At 39.0% G+C, this 16639-nt stretch overlaps 4 protein-coding genes and 1 non-coding gene across 11 annotated transcripts; 3 read left to right on the top strand and 2 right to left on the bottom strand.

Moving 5' to 3' along the window:
• The first annotated feature begins 1905 nt into the window (after positions 1-1905).
• On the top strand, positions 1906-4890 carry LOC17880286 (ABSCISIC ACID-INSENSITIVE 5-like protein 6). 4 transcript variants are annotated; one of them, XM_023779819.1, is made up of 6 exons: positions 1906-1992; positions 2673-3579; positions 3717-4010; positions 4091-4162; positions 4269-4298; positions 4569-4890. In XM_023779819.1, exons 2-6 carry the CDS (start codon positions 2710-2712, stop codon positions 4647-4649), a joined length of 1347 nt encoding a protein of 448 aa, XP_023635587.1. In that variant the 5' UTR covers positions 1906-1992; positions 2673-2709; the 3' UTR covers positions 4650-4890. The 4 variants fall into 4 exon arrangements, with proteins under 4 accessions (XP_023635587.1, XP_023635588.1, XP_006284949.1 ...); XM_023779820.1 differs by lacking the exon at positions 1906-1992 and adding an exon at positions 2024-2066; XM_006284887.2 differs by lacking the exon at positions 1906-1992 and adding an exon at positions 2114-2493.
• Positions 4891-4968: 78 nt separating this feature from the next.
• LOC17880254 (protein DJ-1 homolog C) lies at positions 4969-7798 on the bottom strand. Its single transcript, XM_006282431.2, has 8 exons — positions 7424-7798; positions 7132-7332; positions 6860-7009; positions 6585-6764; positions 6403-6480; positions 5916-6116; positions 5562-5699; positions 4969-5478 (listed from the first exon to the last, which is right to left on the bottom strand). Exons 1-8 carry the CDS (start codon positions 7676-7678, stop codon positions 5251-5253), a joined length of 1431 nt encoding a protein of 476 aa, XP_006282493.1. The 5' UTR covers positions 7679-7798; the 3' UTR covers positions 4969-5250.
• Positions 7799-7882: 84 nt separating this feature from the next.
• On the top strand, positions 7883-11013 carry LOC17880653 (methylcrotonoyl-CoA carboxylase beta chain, mitochondrial). Its single transcript, XM_006285629.2, has 10 exons — positions 7883-8330; positions 8413-8532; positions 8818-9252; positions 9327-9417; positions 9503-9744; positions 9827-9991; positions 10078-10152; positions 10234-10365; positions 10591-10647; positions 10749-11013. Exons 1-10 carry the CDS (start codon positions 8088-8090, stop codon positions 10950-10952), a joined length of 1764 nt encoding a protein of 587 aa, XP_006285691.1. The 5' UTR covers positions 7883-8087; the 3' UTR covers positions 10953-11013.
• Positions 11014-11147: 134 nt separating this feature from the next.
• Positions 11148-11220, top strand: TRNAR-UCU. The gene has a single exon. It is a non-coding gene; the product is annotated as a tRNA-Arg (tRNA).
• A 90-nt stretch (positions 11221-11310) lies between these two features.
• LOC17880900 (E3 ubiquitin-protein ligase MBR2) lies at positions 11311-15740 on the bottom strand. 4 transcript variants are annotated; one of them, XM_023779817.1, is made up of 7 exons: positions 15450-15740; positions 14709-14811; positions 12927-14603; positions 12738-12788; positions 12403-12501; positions 12177-12320; positions 11311-11836 (listed from the first exon to the last, which is right to left on the bottom strand). In XM_023779817.1, the coding sequence occupies exons 3-7, from the start codon at positions 14517-14519 to the stop codon at positions 11705-11707; spliced, it is 2019 nt and encodes a 672-aa protein (XP_023635585.1). In that variant the 5' UTR covers positions 14520-14603; positions 14709-14811; positions 15450-15740; the 3' UTR covers positions 11311-11704. The 4 variants fall into 4 exon arrangements, with proteins under 4 accessions (XP_023635585.1, XP_006283256.1, XP_023635584.1 ...); XM_006283194.2 differs by having other exon boundaries at positions 14709-14805; XM_023779816.1 differs by having other exon boundaries at positions 14733-14805.
• Positions 15741-16639: the final 899 nt, after the last annotated feature.

Raw genomic sequence — 16639 nt, 5'->3', positions numbered from 1 at the left:
ACAAAGCCTTCTTCGGACTTGCAGTTTTATTGCAACTTACATATTTAAACTAGCTCTATGGATTTTGTAAGATCTGTTTACGTATTGGATTCATGTCATTTTGCCATCACTTATATGAGTTAATCATATCGTTTTAGCATTTCTCTTTTGTGTTAGTTCTTCATGTTGTTAATTCCTAGTTTCATTGGTTTTCTTGTGTGTGTTTGGATTTTCGACAAATGGTTATGGTTAATCTTCCTCATCCTGTTTCTACTTTTCCTACACACGACGACCTTGAAGAAGTAACTTCAATAGATTTAAATCTAAATGGGGAAAGAACACGTCTCCAAAGACTAGAGTCAAGAGTCCCATGTGAATTCAATATAATAATATCTCAGGGCTCCATTGTTTAAACAAATGTATTTGCAGAGAGTAGACTTTCCTAATCCAGTAGATTCTCAAGAGAAAAATATTATAATTATAAGATTGAAAATAGGAATAAAAGATGGGAGACACGAAAGGTCACTTGTATATTGTATATAACTGAGTCCCAAGATAAAGAGTCCATAATGGGGAAGAAACAATATTATAAAAGTAAAGAAATTGAAGACAGGATCACACTCACATGTGATGATGTGCAGAGACGATCACACAACACAAAGGAGACGATTATGGAGTTTTCTTATTATAATTTTATATTTCGTTGCTTCATTTTTTTAAACTTAAGTGTTAAGAGGAGGGTGCTGGGTGCGCCACGTGTGCCGATGCCCATCCCTTTGTAGGTGCAGCGGACGTGATAAAGATTCTGGACTGTTCCCTCCATCCATATATCCCACCTTTTTTTTTTCTTTTCTTCCCACTTTTCTAAAATCTTATCGTATAATAATCTTTTGTGTGTAATTTAAAAACTATATGTAAGAAGTTGTAGTGAATGGTGTTAATGCGGACCACCCCCACGGTCGATTTGCCTAAGGAATGCGATCCCTATCGTAATAAGTTCATCAGTTTATAAGATAATAAAAATATAGTGGTTTATAGTTTATAAGAGTGTGAGGTAAGTGTTAGTGAATGAATACTATATATCGTATAGTTTCTTCTCGTATATATAGCTGATAAGTGAATACATTAAGACGGATAAGTCGCTTTTCCATAGTTCCACTAAAATTCCTAAATCTCTAACTTTCTCAATTGACAAACTTTAAACTCAATTTATTTCCTTTGAAATTATTAGATTAGCATGGTTTATAGTAGATGAAGCATTTGGTTTTGAGTTATCCATCATCAGATCATACAAAGATTCAGTAGGTCATGTGGTTGATACATACCGGAGAATTAGTTTTTGATTAACATGTTGTAATCTCTCTAACTCGAGACTACTACTATATATGGACTAAAAACCTTGCAAAAACAATATATACTCAAGTGAATAAATTTCTTCGTAGTACAAAAAAAAACAATAAAATGAATATATACATCTCTTAGAATTTAATTTATTGGTTAAATTATCCCTGCTAATACTGCAAAATCTCGACCTAAATAACCATCCGACTAATTATTCTTCACTTAAAATTTTTATTGGTTAAAAACTTAAAATTATCTAATTGTATACTTGAGGAAAAAAAAATCTAAATTTAAATTACATTATTCAATAACACCCACTTATACAACTTGGCCTCGGACGCCGTTTAGGAAATCTAACGGCCAATATCATTCCACTTTGCGAACTGCGATTCGTGGGAAACGCAAATGAATCGATAATGATATTATGAGAAAAAGGAGCGTTTATAATTGGACCACGTTGCCCAATCCCAACGGCTCACGCACGATCTGACGTCAAATTGAGGACATTGGCTAATTTATAATAATAACCTTATCGAGGATAAAATAATCCCCGCATCCAAACAAAAGGAACCACCTTTATATCTCGACGAGTGTCACGCCATGGACACCTGTCGACCTCTCTCTCTCCAGTCTCCACCACTCTCTCTCTCTCTTTCTCTCTGACCATTTCAGGTATTTTTTCTTTCTCAAAGTGGAATTATTGATTTTCCAATACACAAAGCAAACAAAAATTAAAATTTCCAAAGGTTAGGAAAATAAAAACTTCCTCCTTTTTTTTTGGTTCTTTGTGTGACTGAGCTGCTTGATTTTTATTCAAATTAAAAAAAAAAATCCTTTTTTTTTTGATTGATTTTTCCTTGTTATGAATCGGTTTTGTTGTCTATTACTGATTGGTTTGCTGCTCTGATTCATTGATTCGATGAGTATCATGAATTTTCCCGCCGAATATAAGCATATGATTGGGTGTTTTGGAGATTTGTTTCCTGTTTTTGGAGATTCTTTACCCTTTTCAGTTTTCTCTGTTTACTTACATCATTCTACTTTATCTCTTAGCTTGTTCTTATCTTCGTCTCTCTCTATTTGAACTCTTCTCTAGGGTTTTATATAAACTGTTAATACGGGATCTAACTATCTTCGAATTCGAGTTGATTAAAAATCCGATCTTGTTTCACGGTAAAATATCTCGTGGGTCTCTTTTGGATTCGGATGTTACTACTGCTGTTTTTACTAATTTTTGGTTTTCTATAAGTCATAAAGTTCTGTTTTTTAGCTTCTTCTCTGCTAAATTCAACAGTTTTACTAATATATGAATGATTAAACCATAACCTGTGCTTGTTTGTTTTTACTTGAAGGGAAAAAATCCAGAAGCTTTGATTTGAGAAGAAGGTGATGGGGTCCCGAACTGACTTCAAGAACTTTGTTGATGGTCTGACTGATGAAGCTGCAATTCACCCAAAGCAGCCAATGATTGGGACTACTCTTCCATTGACGAGACAGAACTCGGTGTTCTCCTTAACCTTTGATGAGTTTCAGAACTCATGGGGTGGTGGAATTGGCAAGGATTTTGGGTCCATGAACATGGATGAGCTCTTGAAGAACATATGGACTGCAGAGGAAAGCCACTCAATGATGGGGAACAACGCCAGTTTCAACAACATCAACAATGGGAACGCTCTTATCAACAACAATGGCGGTTTATCTGTTGGTGTGGGTGGAGAAACTGGTGGTGGTTTTCTCACTGGTGGGAGTTTGCAGAGACAAGGCTCACTTACTTTGCCTCGTATCATCAGTCAGAAAACGGTTGATGATGTCTGGAAGGAGCTGATGAAGGAGGATGACGTTGGAAATGTTGTTGGTAATGGTGGGACAAGCGGAATTCCCCAGAGACAACAAACGCTGGGAGAGATGACTTTGGAGGAGTTTTTGCTCAGGGCCGGCGTGGTTAGGGAAGAACCTCAACCGGTGGAGAGTGTAAATAACTTCAATGCCGGTTTTTACGGATTTGGCAATAATGCAGGTCTCGGGACAGCTCGTAATGGGATTGTTGCTAACCAGCCTCATGATCTTGCTGGCAATGGAGCAGTGGTGAGACCGGATCTGCTGACAACTCAAACTCAGCCACTACAGATGCAGCAGCCACAGAAGGTGCACCAGCCGCAACAACTGATACAGAAGCAGGAGAGGCCTTTTCCCAAACAGACCACTATCGCGTTTTCCAACACTGTTGAGGCTGTTAATCATTCTCAACCTGCAACACAGGTGACTAAGAACCTATGAACGACAATCATCCGATAAATATTAGATATAGTTTTAAAGTTTTAAGATAAGCTGGTTTTGAATCTGAAAGTATGTTTCAGTTATTTGACCGTGGCTTGTTTTTGCCTGTTTTTTCGTAGTTCCAGGAAGTGAAGCCTTCAATTCTTGGAATGCGGGACCATCATATGAACAACAATCTACTGCAAGCTGTTGATTTTAAAACCGGGGTTACAGTTGCAGCAGTATCTCCTGGAAGCCAGATGTCACCTGATCTGACTCCAAAGAGCGCCCTGGATGCATCTTTGTCGCCTGCTCCTTACATGTTTGGTCGAGTAAGAAAAACGGGTGCAGTTCTGGAGAAGGTAATTGAGAGAAGGCAAAAAAGGATGATAAAGAATAGGGAATCAGCTGCAAGATCCCGCGCTCGCAAGCAAGTGAGTGTTAGTTTTAATTTTGGAGAAACCTTTTAACTGTGACAATGGTTATTTACTTTTTTCACTTTGTTGCCTGACAGGCTTATACGATGGAGTTGGAAGCAGAAATTGCGCAACTCAAAGAGTTGAATGAAGAGTTGCAGAAGAAACAAGTGTGTCCAGCTTCTTCCCTATCACATTAGAGAATCTCAGATTTTTCAGTTGGGCTGTTTTTTTATTTTCTTGTGGTTGTGATCACTGACCATATGTTTCATGCAGGTTGAAATCATGGAAAAGCAGAAAAATCAGGTACTGTTTTGATTTGAAATATCCTTTTTATAGTTGTTGGCTAGCTTTGAACTTGGATTCAGTATTGAATCACACTTTTGGACAGTTTTTTTAGCGTTTCAGTAGAACAGTGTAAGCTACACAATTAAGTGAGATATGCCACCACATCTTTAATTTTCCACTCTGTTTTAAGTATTATTAGATCAGTGAATATGTTTCAGTTCCAAATATTTCATAACACTAAGCTGACGAGCATGAATATAACCGAAGTTGGCGCTTTTGTTGTTGCAGCTTCTGGAGCCACTGCGCCAGCCATGGGGAATGGGATGCAAAAGGCAATGCTTGCGAAGGACATTGACGGGTCCCTGGTAGAGTTTATAATATTGTCCAAGGAACTCAACAAAGCGCAGAAGCTATAGAACAACAGAGAAAATAGAAAGCTAGCTTTGTATGTAGTTTAGGCATTTCTATGGGTGGTTGTAAATCGTGAAATGTGGCCGGTTTGACAGAGATAGATCAACACTTTTTATTCTGTTTTTCTGAAGCATCTTTTGGTTTTATCGTCCTGATGTAACAGATCTTGATCAGTGTCTAGAACATCTTTGTGACTTAACCAGATTGGAATGATCTTGCTGGTAATGTTGCTTGTCTGCAACTGGTCTCATTCACAAGCGATCAATTTGGGACCAAATCAAACAACATTATATATTATATAAAAGAGTGAATACATTAAATGAAACATCAAGTTTAGCATCATCTGGAATATCCAACCAGGTATACAACATAAGATGCAAATAAACTTTTGGCAAAATTCTTGTAGATATCATCCAGTTTCAGCCTGCAGGGTAAGATTTGACAGATACTCACGAAAGTCTCTGGAGTTGGTGATGGTTTGATACCATCAGAACACAAGACCTCGATTTAAGATCACCAAAGAGCCATCTTCTAACTGTATTTCTTGAACAAGATGCCTTTAAATTGGTGTTAAATGCCTTGGATACTCATGCACAAGCCCTTCTGAAACGCTCCTTGCTCTAGCATGTCCAAACAGCTTGCTAACAATAGCCAGGGAAAACTTGGTAACAGTTGCGAGCCCTAAACTTGTAATCACGTTTCCATCTATAACAACTTCTGCTCCTTCGATCATTAGATGATTCGAAGGGCCGTCTGTGTCTAAAGGGTACACAGTCGTTCTCTTCTCCTGCAACAGGATTCAAACCGGTGAATTGGGGTTGTCCATGTCTACAACAAAACAAGGAAAAGTAAGAATTATCTTCAGTTTACCTCGAGTAAACCATGTTTATGCAGGATGATAGTTGATGTGTTAGTAGCACCAACTATTTGGCCAGATTCATGTTGTTCCCTGAGAAGTTTCTTGAGAATTTTGGACTTCTGTAGACGTTCTGTGCCTGTATGGCCTCCCTAGGGAATTTCCACCATAGAAAAGAAATCAAGAGTACTCACAATGAAATAACCAAAAATGTAGTTTGTCAAAGCTTTCCCATAGCACTTTAATTTGCTATGGCATAGATTGGAAAATGTATATAGCAAGACTTATCTACGAAGTTGTCAACTGTGGTGAACTAGTCAAAGGGTATAAGTTTAATGAGAGGCATGCAGGCTAGAAGAAAGTCTCACCGGAAGAACGATTAGATCATATGATGATTCAGCAGCTTCACCAATCAATTTGTCGGTGATAATTTTGGTGCCTTGAGATGCCGTAATCCGCAAAGATCTTTCAACTGATGCAACCGTGACATCTACTTTGGCTCTTCTAAGTACATCTGTAATTGTGACTACTTCAACCTCTTCAGACCCGTTGGCTACCGGGATAAGAACCTGGATGTAGTTGTTGCATCATTCCACATGAAAGAACTAATTTAGATAAAACGTGGAATGGATAAAATTGCAGATGAGCCAACTTTCAAATTAAAATGAGATGTTCTTAGAATCAGCCAGCTTTCTCAGCTTCCAAAATAAAATGATCGTGAAAGAAGAGGAAATGAATAAAGAAGAATTGCAATCCATAGGTGGAGAAGCTTAAAAAGAAAAACAAACATCAGTTATTATCATATCCTCGAGTGATTCCATGGAAATGCATTGGTCATAGCTTTATGCAACTTACACGAGGTATGTGGTTTAGAGACCAGTCAATACTATTGAACTCTTCCTTCTTAGGATTTTGGTAACCATCGCGCACTATCTGTTAAAATGATTGGCAAAGAAGAGATTGCGAGAAGATTATTGCATATCGAGATGGATAAATAAAAGAGCGAACCAAAGAAGTATAGTGAATAGGATTAAGACCAGAAACTCTTCAATTGACTTGGCTGTGGATTCTCCAAAGAGCTGCTCCGCCAAGGAAAGAGCAAACTGAAAAGAAGTACCAGGTCCACGGCTAGTTGTAAGCTCCCCAGAAATCTGAATGTTTGTCTTAACAGCCCAGAATGTAGGAAGCTTCCCGAAAAAAGCAGGATGTCCCGTTGTCTTGCACGATGAACTACACCAAGTTTAGAAATCAAAACATGAAGAAGAAAGAGTAGTTGCTAGCTTACATAGAGTCTAAGCCTTTCGATTTATACCCTCTTTCTTGTCAAAAGACCCCATGGAAGAAGAGTAATAGCTGGAGCCATGGATATAGCCCCGTATAATCGCTTATCTTCAGCTTGTCGCTTCATGATCTTCTCAAGAACTACACAGTCTCTCAACCTAACAGCACCAGGCATGCCTCCCTTCACAATTTGCATTTTCAGATCATCCCAAGAAAAATATACAAAACCATATTAAACAAGAGCTCAAAGAATGGCCTCAATTAAACCAATATTGTGTATGAATCAGCCAAAGTAGAGCTTACCGGTAAAACCACTAGATCATAAACTTGATCAGCACATTTAGAGATTAAGACATCGGCAAGCAATTTGGTCCCTGAGGATGCTTCAACCTCTAGCTTCTGTTCCACAGAAGCTAGAGTGACCTCAGCACCAGCTCGCCGTAGAACATCGACTAACACAACAGCTTCTATTTCCTCCGTACCATATCCAATCGGAACAAGCACCTACATATATATTCTCAGTTATCTCCAATCTCTCTCTACACAGACAAGCTGGGGACTTTAACTTAGAATGTGTTAAGCAACAAGAGAAGACCTTTTTAGTAGTTGCAGAAGACACGACGTCAATATCGGAATCTGGAGTTGTTTCCATACTTGGTAACATCGAAGCTCTGAACCCAAAACTGCGGGCGCTCCTTTTAACCCCCGGTGAAGAAGAAACCAAAGAGACAGAAGCCAAACTCGGAGCAACCATCGTCGAGACACAAGCCATCGAAGGTATGAGCCTCGTCTCCGTCAAAGTTGGACTCATAGAAGCTATCATGGAAATCGAAAATCCTAAAGACCCCATTGACGATTGCTGATGCGGCAGCCTGAAAATCCCACGGCTAGACGGAGAGTGAGCGTCTTATCTTATATACTCTACTCTCTACAGTTCTCGAAGAAAGCAAATACTCCGAGACTTAAACGTCGACGTATCCTCGTTTGCCTAATTCCTTAATTGGATAAAAGATTCAATATTTTTTCCGCAAAAATTGTGCTTTTCACAAGTGAGACTGTCACACACGACTCTCAACTAAAGAAACGAGGCGAAATAAACAAAGTTTGTTTTTTTCGTTTCCTTGATCTTATCTCCTCTTTAGTTTTGGTACTTTGGATATGAATTACAGACAATCAAGTAGTCAGAAGTCAGAACAGTGTGTATAAATGTCCTAAGTGAAATCATAAATCCGTATTGAGAGACAGTGAGAAGAAGGAAAATGTTAAGGATTCTGGGAAGAAGAGCAGTATCAGCTTCGGAAGAGTTTACTAGTATTCAACAATGGCGGATGCGACCAGGAACCGATTCTGGTCCCGATCCTTTTCGAATTTCCCGGCGACTTCAAAAGGGTTTCTGCGTGGGCGTTCTCCCGGACGGAGTGGATAGAAATTCGGAAGCTTTTTCTAGCAACTCGATCGCCATGGAAGGGATCCTATCAGAGCTTCGTTCCCACATCAAAAAGGTAAAACCTGCTCAACTATCGATTTGATGTCTTGATTGTTTGCAGATGAATGATACAAGTATTTCTCGGTGGAGTTGTCTAGGTATTGGCCGGAGGAGGAGAGGAGGCGGTGAAGAGGAACAGAAGCAGAAACAAACTTTTGCCTAGAGAGAGGATTGATCGGCTTCTTGATCCTGGTTCTTCCTTTTTGGAGCTCTCTCAGGTTTTGTTCTGTTCATTTCAGTTTTGTTTCTTGTTTCGATTCAATTCACATTTACCACTTGTAGTTTATTGCTGATTAATGCTCCATTAGTGAATAATATATAACATGCGAGTGTTGTTGGAATCTTGAGTTTGATTGATTGATATGCCGTTGCCGCTACACCATTACTGGAAACAGAATTAGCATTTTATGTTTATAAACTCTATATGGCCTATGAATGGAGAACTTGTATTGATCTGAAACTTTTTTGATTACTCTGCTTACCGGATATGAATATGCTTGAAGCTTGCTGGACATGAAATGTATGAGGAACCTTTACCTTCCGGCGGCATAATCACAGGGATAGGACCAATCCATGGCCGTCTTTGTATGTTTATGGCAAATGATCCTACAGTAAAAGGGGGAACTTATTATCCCATAACTATCAAGAAACATCTCAGGGCACAAGAGATTGCTGCTCGGTGCAGACTCCCCTGCATATATCTTGTTGATAGTGGCGGTGCTTACCTTCCAAAACAGGCTGAGGTTTTCCCTGATAAGGAGAATTTCGGAAGGGTTTTCTACAATGAATCGGTTATGTCATCTGATGGAATTCCACAGATCGCCATTGTTTTAGGCTCGTGTACTGCCGGTGGTGCCTATATACCTGCCATGGCTGATGAAAGTGTAATGGTGAAAGGGAATGGTACCATATTTTTGGCAGGACCTCCACTTGTCAAGGTTAATTTCTACCTTGGTCTAGTCTTAATTAGTTTCTTGAGAATATATAGCTAAATGAAAAAGCTTTTGAACAGGCTGCTACAGGAGAGGAAGTTACAGCTGAGGATTTAGGAGGTGCCACAGTTCACTGTACTGTGTCTGGTGTGTCAGATTATTTTGCTCAAGGTACATTCATCTCTTTCTGCAATTTAATATGAAACCAACAATCATGTTTTAGAGTAGACCTCAAGAAGTTGCTCTAGTCTTGCAGACGAGCTACATGGACTTGCTATTGGAAGAAACATTGTCAAAAATTTGCACATGGCTGCAAAGCAAGGGATGGAAGGAACATTTGGAAGCAAAACTCATGAATACAAGGAACCGCTCTATGACATAAATGAGCTTCGCTCCATTGCTCCTGTAGATCACAGGCAGCAATTTGATGTCAGGTCTATTATTGCTCGGGTTATTGATGGGAGTGAATTTGACGAGTTTAAGAAACAATACGGCACTGTGAGAGAATCCTATTAGACTTTATCTGTTTTAATCAAGATATTACCTTTGTATGCTACTTATCTGGAGCTTATTTTGGCAGACGCTTGTGACGGGTTTTGCTAGAATATATGGTCAGACGGTAGGAATCATCGGGAATAATGGCATACTCTTCAATGAATCTGCACTAAAAGGAGCCCACTTCATTGAATTATGTTCTCAACGTAAAATTCCTCTTGTTTTCCTCCAAAATATCACAGGCTTTATGGTAATTGAAGTGTTTGTGTTGTGTTCTAACATGTGGCGACATAAGAGTTTCTCTATTTATCTTACGTACTCCTTTTTGGCTTATAGGTGGGTTCAAGAGCTGAGGCCAATGGCATTGCAAAATCTGGAGCGAAAATGGTGATGGCAGTATCCTGTGCTAAGGTATGTTTACTTTCTTGTAAAGTGTCCGTCCAAGAGATTTGATTAGTATATGCGAGAATTTAAGCTCGGCTCTAATTTCAGGTACCAAAAATTACAATTATAACTGGTGCAAGCTTTGGTGCTGGAAACTACGCTATGTGTGGCCGTGCATACAGTCCAGATTTCATGTTCATGTGGCCAAATGCCAAAATTGGGATCATGGGCGGCGCTCAGGTAAACCATACTGAACCAAACTGTTTATCCAGAGCCAAACTGAATTGGAATGCGTTTATAATCCAATTATTTTTTATAATAGTACTGTAACTGTCAACAAAATTGCACTGAATGAACCAAAATTCATATAGAAGTTATGTTTTTGTTTCAGTTTTTGTCGCTTTTGTTTGATCCAATTTGGGGAAAGATTCAGTTTGGTTTCCTTTGACGTTGAAAACTTTGCAGGCTGCGGGTGTTCTAACTCAAATCGAAAGAGCTACCAAGAAGAGAAAAGGAGTCAAGGTATTGAATGAAATATTATCTAAACCGATTCTTTCACTCTGTTTTTCTTTCAACATTGATGGAGAGAGAGAGACATGAGTCTACGTTTTTGTGTGATGCAGTGGACGGAGGTGGAGGAAGAAGCGTTCAAAAATAAAACGGTGGATGCATACGAGAGAGAGGCAAGTCCTTACTTCTCCACGGCTAGGCTTTGGGATGATGGAGTGATTGATCCTTCTGATACCAGAAAAGTTTTGGGACTATGTCTCTCTGCTGCTTCAAACCGTCCCTTAGAAGATACTCGTTTTGGTGTCTTTAGAATGTAAACAGCTTTTTTAAAAACCAATTAACCACTTTCAAATAAATGGGAAAAAAATTTCATACCAACAACCAAAAACTAGTTCATTGGTCAATTCAGGAGAAACATGGTCAGCTATGATCGTTGACCTTTTTTCTATGGTTCCAAGCGACAGTCGATTTTTAAATTAAATTAAATATAAATTAGTTCAAAACAAACAAAGGCGCTCGTGGCCCAATGGATAAGGCGTCTGACTTCTAATCAGACGATTGTGGGTTCGATCCCCACCGAGCGTGTCTGTTTTTAACAACCTAATTTGTTTTTTTAATTCTTTTTTAAAACAAAAGAATCCATTTGATTTTAGTTATTTACCACAACAGCAACGGTAACGAAGCAACAATTTATACCTCAAAAATATTAAAGCTTAAGAGCAAATGACACTCAAATACAGAATCTTTAATGGTACTCTGAGATTCCAGTTGAGACAGACAATAAACAATGACTTAATCCATTATCCAATAATTCAGAAGATTTGAGTTAAATGACAGTTATTATTCTCTTCTCCTATGTAATCCAACATGATGCTTCCACACATACAGAGGGATCATTCATCACACGCCCTTCCTTTCCTTCAACTCACTCTCTTTCTCTTAATATCATTGCAGGTAAGACAGAACCGAGCTCTTCGCGATCTCTCTTTTTCCTTTTTCTTCCATTTTCAGGATCACAATGAGTTGGGAGGAGATAGGAAAAGAGGACGATGATGAAGGACCCGTGCTCTTATGTAGATAAAGCCACCGTCTTACAAATTGGGCAGAGATTCTTGAGCATGAGCCATTGCTTGACGCAGGCAGTGTGGAATTCATGACCACATGCCAGGGTTCCAAGATCATCCCCTTCTGCATACTCTTCCTGTCAAAAAGGCATCAAGGTTCACGCATCAGTTTACAAGTCAAATCTGAGTATCAGCTCCAAAATGGGAAACATAAAGATTAACCTAACCGACCCATCTTACACGTATGGACGGTTTACTGCAATGTCAACAGAAAACGTGATACATAGTCAATCATACAGGCATCTATCTATGTGATAATACATAACTCCTGTTTTCGTTTGCCTTACTGTGCCTCTAATACTATAATATAAACAAGTTAATTTGTTGCAAGCGAACAGCCATAAAAGCATTGCTAGACAAAGCAAAGGGTAAAAAAGGCAGCCACATTTTCAGGTCAAGAGTAAATTCAGCTCATACCTGACAGACACAGCAAGGCTCCATGTCCTGGTGGGATTCAGCAGCGGCAGATGTATGTTTGTGCTGTTTCATTGCTTTAAGAATCACCTCTTCGCTTAGCCCGGTGCTCACGTCTCCTATGCGTTCCCCAAGTGCCAATAGCTCCTACATTCCCAAACAGACAGTTGGCAAAGATTGGTAGATTGTGATAAAATGGGGGGAAAAAAAGGAAGAATGAAACACACACCTCATACGACATGTTGTCAACGTCAAGGCGCATATCCCGATGCCTATCATGCATCTCAGCCATACCATGGTAGATCAGTGGATCAAATACCATATAATCCTATACCCAAATGAAAATCATGATTCAAGATGAAATACCAAGTGCGACGGAACTTGCAATGCATTTTGTTTATACAAAAACCAAATCTAAAGATGGAAAACAGCTTAGATGTCGACAGAGATCATGTATCTCAGTATACCGAAAATCTAAAACTAACACTAGAAGAAAAAAAGTGTGATGTGATGAACTGATATTAGAAAGGATTTATTGAAATCAGTTGTGAGACAAAATCATACCTCAAACCGTAAATTCTCCCCTCTTCGCATGGCACTCAACACTTGCCGTATCTGCTAATAAACAAGAGAGTACAAACTGACATCACTAAAAATCAGTAAATATGACTTTCGACGAGACAAATGCCATACTTAGCATAAAAGAGGTTCTGCCAGTGAAGGATAGTGTGAAACATGAAAGATAAGACAGACCTCAGAAATCAGCCGGTTCCTTCCATCGTTATCAGCAGCTAAGCTTCTTCCGAAGTGGCGCAAATGGAGATGATCACTTTGCCTTTCCAGTAGCAATCCTGATCTTCTTTGTCGAGAGCGATGACTTCGACTACTAGATCCAGATGGCGGTGCAGCTTCGCTTGAAGAAACAGAAGGCCCTGTGGGTAGCAATGGAAGAGAAGTACCATGGGTAGCAGATTCAGATTCAATACTAGGAAATAAAGACCACGGAGCAACTTCTGATATCCTTGGTTGATTATGAGGAGTGACCCATGTGGGATTCGGCTGCAAACCATGGATCCCTGAACTCGATCCAGCTCCTCGAGGAACAAAGGGAGAATCTCCAGACGTACTTGGGTTTCCACGAGTGAAACTCCAATGAAATTGATCATGCACTGGATTTCTCGTTTCAGTTGCAGGTGTAGTAAAGACTGGCTGCTCTGAGTTGCTTCGTGGCACGTCCCATGGTGGTCCAAATCCCTCTTCAGGCATATTGTTTGTTCTCGAACTCGAAGAAGCATTCCAAGCAAATTGGTGTATATTTCTTGTCAATGCAGGAAGGTGGATCATACTTGGCTGACCATCACCACTGCTTGAACTACCTGTAACTGGTATTGCTCTTGCATCCAGAGGGTCAACAAAAGGAGAAGTTGCTGGTAACTGCTGTTGCTGACGCACAGAACTACCAGACTGTGAGAAGCTGAATGCTACTGACTCCTGAGATTGCACGGGATTTAATCGCCTGCCGGGTCTAGGTGTGGTTTCAGTGCTTCTTGTAGAAGGAAAAGCATTTGCTGCAACTGCTCTTCCACGACCCATTCCAAGTCTTGGTTCTGGCAGACCAGACTGATTAGTAACATTTGGAGAATTATGCGAGGGAATAGACAAACTTAAGCTACTTGAAGCATCATACTGAGTAAGACCCTCATTCCAACCTCTATTCTCAGTTTGAAAAAGGCAACCATGATTTTCACTAGGAAACGAATGGCTAGGAGTTCCTTCGAGAGCTTTTCTTTTGCAAGATGAACCTAGACCACCCAACGAAGAACCTGGACCACTGCCTCTCTCCTCTGCGGTTTGACTTGAGCTTCCCAATGAACTCTCACAGTTATTATGGCGGATAACTACCCCCGAAGACGGCAGACCACTACCATTTATTTCCATGTCCTTGCCCAGATTTACATGCCCTAACATATGATTAGAGCTTGACCCACGCAAGAAGGATCCCCCAGGTACCAACATACTATTTGAACCTGATTGCCCTTCCTCAAATCCATATCCACCTGAGGGAAGCTGGCGATCTGTCTTCGAACCAATGGAAGTGACCTGATCAGAAGGCCCCAATCTGGAACTGGATTCACCAAAACTCCACCAATTATGATTTTGAACAACATGCGAGCTAGAGCTTGCATAAGTTGGTCGTCCTGAACCAGTAGCATTGTTTGGAAACTGAACATCTACTGGATCCAGCATTGTATTCGAAGCAGTCTCTGCATTGGTGTTGCAAATGGGTTCTCCATCTGCGTAATTTATTCCAGTAGATGAATCACCAGTGCTTCGTGGCCCTTGCATTGGATTTATTAATACCTCTGACAAGAACACAACGAATCTCCAGGACAGAGAGCAGTGATAAAACTATAAAGTTCTTGAGGAAACCTAAAGCCACAACAAAAAAAGAAAAAAGCAGGAACAAAAATTGAATAAACATGGATGAGAATTTGTAAAGATAAAAGATGACGGGAACACATATTCCCGGTTTACCATATTGATTTTGAAAGGGTCAACCTCTTATATAGCTCCAGCAACAAAATGTAGTATCCGTACTATGTTGCCATTGGGTACGCCAAGAAGGTAATACCTGAAACTTGAGAGAGTAACCATCAGTTGTGAAATATCCATCACAATTCTGATACAAACAACTGAAGCATTTGCAAAATCATGACTTTAGTTAAATCAGTAGTAGAATCTTTGAGTCCTCGCTAAAATTGAACAAATTTTCAAAAGAACTAAGACACTATCACCACCACTTGTGCTAAACTTAACATACAAAATAAAAATATAAGTCCTTGCAACATCATCTCAGAAACTTGTGGAAAGATGAGAATAGAGAGAATGTAGCTACAGATACTAAAGCAAACAAAGAGAAATCCTCAGACACACAGTGTACAAACTCAAAAGTAGAGAAGCCTATGGTTTGAAATTGTCACAATTTTAGTCTAGATAAATGACAAGACTGTATTTTTATAACCATGAATTGCTGCACATTCTGATTCATCACAACAAAAAGACAGCTTTTTTTCAGTAAAATATCAAAGCCTAAGAAAGAAACCCTAAAAATGGGATAATCCCGATCCTCCAGATTCGCAGCTATAGCGATGAATCAACATAAACAATCTCCAGACAAAACATGACGACGATCCAGAAAATGAAATCAATCCAAGACCGATCGTCATATGATACACAAAGACAACAACAACCAATATAAAATTGAAGAAATTGTACCTGCGAAATATCCCAATCAAAGATCTCCAAGCTTAGAACCTATCAATTTTGTAAGAAAATAATAAAAAAAAAAAATGAATTCAAAGGCGTTTTATTTATGAAATATCAGGATGTGGTTGTTCTTCTCCCATCCATGTTCTTGAAAATCTCAGTCTCTTGCTCTTTAATTTTACCAAAGACCAGGAAAAAGCAAAAGAAGGTGAAAACGCTCACAAAAAAAAAAAAAAAGAAGAGCGCAGAGAAGGAAGAAAGAAAAGAGAGAGCATAAAAGGGGAAAGAGATGAAATGAAATTGGGTTATTAAGAAAGAAGCAGTGGTGGATGAGGGAAGAGAGGAAGAAACAAAGGGATTGATTAAAGAGGCGTACAGATTATTACATGTGTTGTTGATTCAATAATAATATCTCTCTCTCTCTCTCTCACAACATTTTTCATGTACACTAATTAAATTTTGGTTTCCAAAAGATTACACAATTAATGACTTTTGTTTAATACATTAAAGAAGTTTGGTAAAAATATAAAATATGAATCAGGCTAGACATTATTTATTGTAAAGATTATTTATTTTTATCCAGGACATCATCGCTTTGCTGGTGCTAACCTTTTCTTTTCACTTGTTTTTTTTTTGGGGGTTTGTAATAAATGTGAAAATTGGACCGTTTAAAAACTTAAAGACGTTTGCTTACTATAAAAAGTAATTTTTATTTAGAGAAAAAAAAAATGTTAATTGAGACGTGAAATGGTATGTTATGAAACAGGTTAGTGTACACGTAGCTCTCATGCAGTTTTTAGTGGAACCCATATTGGCTTGACTTGTATTCTGTTTTTGGGCTTTTAAAGGTCCAAGAGATACCTGCTCTAAAGCCCTATATAGATCCATCTCTCTCTCTACCTAATAGAATTTATAAACGTGTCCCAGCACCATTTAATTATCAGCTGGATAGAATAATACACAAACCATATTACGCACTTTGTTGTTTCTAGTGGTGTGGGTTGTCTTGTCTATTCATGTTGTTTTAGTTAACGTCTTTCTCAACTTGTTGGTGTTGTTACCAATGGTGGATGGTCTTTAAGACTAAACAATCCTTTTTTTTACCTGAAACGTAAGAATTGCCTAAGTATGATGAAATGGGCTATGGCCCAACAATAAAGACTAGTGTAGGAAAAATGAAGATGTGAACATGTGTCAAG

The sequence above is a fragment of the Capsella rubella genome, unplaced genomic scaffold (assembly GCF_000375325.1).
Source record: "Capsella rubella cultivar Monte Gargano unplaced genomic scaffold, Caprub1_0 scaffold_7, whole genome shotgun sequence".
Classification (NCBI taxonomy): Eukaryota; Viridiplantae; Streptophyta; class Magnoliopsida; order Brassicales; family Brassicaceae; genus Capsella; species Capsella rubella.
The sequence above is the reverse complement of the archived record's forward strand: the minus strand, read 5'-3'. Positions and strand labels throughout refer to the sequence as shown.

What these genes read in the sequence shown, in the direction of transcription:
- LOC17880286 (XM_023779819.1), top strand. Translation starts at nt 2,710, where the DNA reads ATGGGGTCCCGAACTGACTTCAAGAACTTTGTTGATGGTCTGACTGAT. An exon ending in GATCCCGCGCTCGCAAGCAA is followed by an intron (nt 4,011 to 4,090) that starts GTGAGTGTTAGT and finishes GTTGCCTGACAG; the next exon opens with GCTTATACGATGGAGTTGGA. An exon ending in AAGAGTTGCAGAAGAAACAA is followed by an intron (nt 4,163 to 4,268) that starts GTGTGTCCAGCT and finishes TGTTTCATGCAG; the next exon opens with GTTGAAATCATGGAAAAGCA.
- LOC17880254 (XM_006282431.2), bottom strand. Translation starts at nt 7,678, where the DNA reads ATGGGGTCTTTAGGATTTTCGATTTCCATGATAGCTTCTATGAGTCCA. An exon ending in GTCTTTTGACAAGAAAGAGG is followed by an intron (nt 6,765 to 6,859) that starts GTATAAATCGAA and finishes TCATCGTGCAAG; the next exon opens with ACAACGGGACATCCTGCTTT. An exon ending in ATAAACATGGTTTACTCGAG is followed by an intron (nt 5,479 to 5,561) that starts GTAAACTGAAGA and finishes ATCCTGTTGCAG; the next exon opens with GAGAAGAGAACGACTGTGTA.
- LOC17880653 (XM_006285629.2), top strand. Translation starts at nt 8,088, where the DNA reads ATGTTAAGGATTCTGGGAAGAAGAGCAGTATCAGCTTCGGAAGAGTTT. An exon ending in TTCGTTCCCACATCAAAAAG is followed by an intron (nt 8,331 to 8,412) that starts GTAAAACCTGCT and finishes GGAGTTGTCTAG; the next exon opens with GTATTGGCCGGAGGAGGAGA. An exon ending in CAGGACCTCCACTTGTCAAG is followed by an intron (nt 9,253 to 9,326) that starts GTTAATTTCTAC and finishes GCTTTTGAACAG; the next exon opens with GCTGCTACAGGAGAGGAAGT.
- LOC17880900 (XM_023779818.1), bottom strand. Translation starts at nt 14,519, where the DNA reads ATGCAAGGGCCACGAAGCACTGGTGATTCATCTACTGGAATAAATTAC. An exon ending in TTGACAACATGTCGTATGAG is followed by an intron (nt 12,321 to 12,402) that starts GTGTGTGTTTCA and finishes TTGGGAATGTAG; the next exon opens with GAGCTATTGGCACTTGGGGA. An exon ending in AGCCTTGCTGTGTCTGTCAG is followed by an intron (nt 11,837 to 12,176) that starts GTATGAGCTGAA and finishes CCTTTTTGACAG; the next exon opens with GAAGAGTATGCAGAAGGGGA.